Source organism: Hippocampus comes, unplaced genomic scaffold (genome assembly GCF_001891065.2).
Source record: "Hippocampus comes isolate QL1 unplaced genomic scaffold, H_comes_QL1_v1.1 scaffold176, whole genome shotgun sequence".
Lineage (NCBI taxonomy): Eukaryota > Metazoa > Chordata > Actinopteri > Syngnathiformes > Syngnathidae > Hippocampus > Hippocampus comes.
Genome location: NW_017805826.1, coordinates 1748878 through 1751470, shown reverse-complemented (window position 1 = coordinate 1751470; position 2593 = coordinate 1748878). Strand labels below are relative to the sequence as shown.

Sequence of the window (2593 nt, the reverse complement as noted above, 5' to 3'; positions counted from 1 at the left end):
CACACACACACACACACACACACACACACACACACACACACACACACACACACACACAGGACTGAAACACTCTCTCATGCTTCTGAAATGTTCTCACACAGCCTACTTGAGATGTTTTTTTCTGCTCACATGCACGACTGAAACGCTCTTATGCGCACAACTCAAACATACACACAACATAAACACGACCCAAATATTCTCATACATACACCACTTTTTTTGGCTCACATGCAGTATTGAAACGCTGTCACGCTCTCCGATATACTCTTGAAATTCACGCTTCCACATGCACACCACGAACACACGCGCGCACCCGACTGCTTTCACACACCCGACTGAATTCTTTTTTTCACTCACATAAATTACAGAAATGCTCTTACACATCCTATTTTAACACTCTACACAGCCAAGATAACTTTTATCTTCCCCAGAATTTTCCCCTGATCGGTACTTGCCTTTTTTTTTTTTAAATAGCAGTTTCTATGGACGAATTCCCTGAATGACTTCAGCTCTCCAACTACTTCACTGAAATGTTCTTATACTGTATATACTTATAAACAATCTCAGACATAAAACTGAAATGCGCATTTCATTCGTGTGTATGAGAGCGTTTCAAGAGTGCATGTACAAAGGTTTCACTAAATCACATCTTTTCGGTTTGATTCTATTTTAGACTTACTCATCGAGCGCTTCTGTATGACTGGAGGAAACAGCCCGATAGGTTACTTGAAGGCTTACCACACGAACTTGTACCTTTCTGCTGACTCTGCCAAGGTGCGAGAAGCTCTACAAGAAGGTCAGTGCTAAGGTGTAAAAGTAGTATCTTACTTAGATTGTGTAATAAAATGCTTGGAATATGCAGCAACAATATAAACGTATGTCTGTGTGTGTGTGTGTGTGTGTGTCAGGTATTGCAGCAGCCACGATGTTCACCCCAGAGAAGATGAAGGAAGTGTCGGACATTCAGCTTCGCGTGGCCTTTGATGGCGACGCTGTCCTTTTCTCAGACGAGTCGGAACGCATTTTCAAGGCCCACGGACTCGACAAGTTCTTTGAGCACGAGAAGGCTCACGAAAACAAGCCTTTGGACCATGTAAAGTATACATTCACTGAACGCTATGCACAAATGGAATGCTATTTGTAGCCATTCAATGGAGAAGAGAACTGTGACGTGACGGATGAAAGAGGAGATATCCCCTTTTGAAGCAGAGTTACCGAAAATTCTGTTTTCACTGTGCTTTCCCATCTTGCTGCAGGGTCCACTGAAGGGCTTCCTGGAAGTTTTGGGAAAATTACAGAGGAAGTTTTTTCACAAAGGTCTGCGCATGGACTGCCCTATTCGCACCTACCTGGTGACGGCTCGCAGTGCCGCCAGTTCCGGTACTCGAGCCTTAAAAACTCTGCGTTCGTGGGGGCTGGAGATTGATGAGGCCCTTTTTCTAGCAGGAGCGCCGAAGGGCCCCATGCTGGAGAAGATCAGGCCGCACATTTTCTTTGATGACCAGATGTTTCACGTGGAAGGGGCAGCTGAGCTTGGCACGGTAGCCTGTCATGTTCCCTATGGCATTGCCCAGAGGCTTGCAGAGAAATGACTTTGTGACCACCTTTGATGGAGAGGCAGTGAACATTCGGATGCAAACGAAACAAGGCACGATGGTGGAAGTTCTCCTAAAATGTAAACAATTATTGAAAAAAAAAATCACTGCCATCGTAGATTAAAACCAACTACAAATACAAAAGAAAAATGCTATTTTTTTGTCAGCACCTATAACATGTTTATTTAATTATAACCTATTGTAAATTTGGTAAATGCCCTACAGTTTTTACAGATTTTTATTTTGATCTTACACATCATTGACATATATTGTACGGGTGGTTGATTAAATTATTCATGTATTTTACCATTACAAATGTGGTATGTTGTGAAATATAAAAAAAAATCTCATTAAAACACAATTTAGATGTTGTGATCCCTATTTCATTTCTGTTAGTTGTCTCCTCATGTCTTGCTTTGACATTTACCTGTCTTTAATTGGCATGATCAAACATGCTAAAATCTACCATAGACTATTATGACAGCAATTATGAAATGCATCGTTCTCATTTCAGAATTTCAGTAATACCTACTAAGCAGGAAAAGACAGGATAATTTGTTTGTAGTTGTAAAATGGATTTACGAGTTACGTGGCAGGTCAAGTAAACTGGATTCTACAATCATCTTGATAATCATCATTATAAAAAGTAAGTTCACATCATACAATAAAACACTTTATTACTGCACTTTTTCAATGCAGTAATATGAAGTTGTGCATTTTCAAAAAAGAAAAAGTAGAAATATACTGTAGGTCCTAATGTTTCTCACTTAAAGAACACCGGAAGTTATTTATTCTTGACGGTAGAGGGCGACAGAAACCGATATACTCAGTTAGCTAACTAGTCTGTGTTAGCTATTGTAGTTCCTTTTCTTTTGTCTCCGCTATGCGCTGCGATTGATTGACTGGCGACCAGTTCAGGGTGTAGTCCGCTTTTTGCCCCAAGTTAACTGGGATAGGCTCCAGCGCCGCCCCGTGACCCTGTACACGATAAGCCGTGT

At 41.1% G+C, this 2593-nt stretch overlaps 1 protein-coding gene across 3 annotated transcripts in view; it reads left to right on the top strand.

The window, feature by feature from the left end:
• Positions 1–1684, top strand: part of LOC109526117 (cytosolic 5'-nucleotidase 1A-like) — an 11145-nt gene extending 9461 nt beyond the window's left edge. For 2 of the 3 annotated variants that reach the window (XM_019887180.1, XM_019887181.1), the window contains exons 5-7: positions 775–796; positions 909–1093; positions 1257–1684. In XM_019887180.1, coding sequence (XP_019742739.1) covers positions 775–796; positions 909–1093; positions 1257–1592 — 543 coding nt within the window. In that variant the 3' untranslated portion in view covers positions 1593–1684. Of the gene's footprint in view, positions 1–673; positions 797–908; positions 1094–1256 lie in introns of all 3 variants that reach the window. The other variant, XM_019887179.1, reaches the window with a different exon arrangement.
• The last annotated feature ends 909 nt before the right edge of the window (positions 1685–2593 follow it).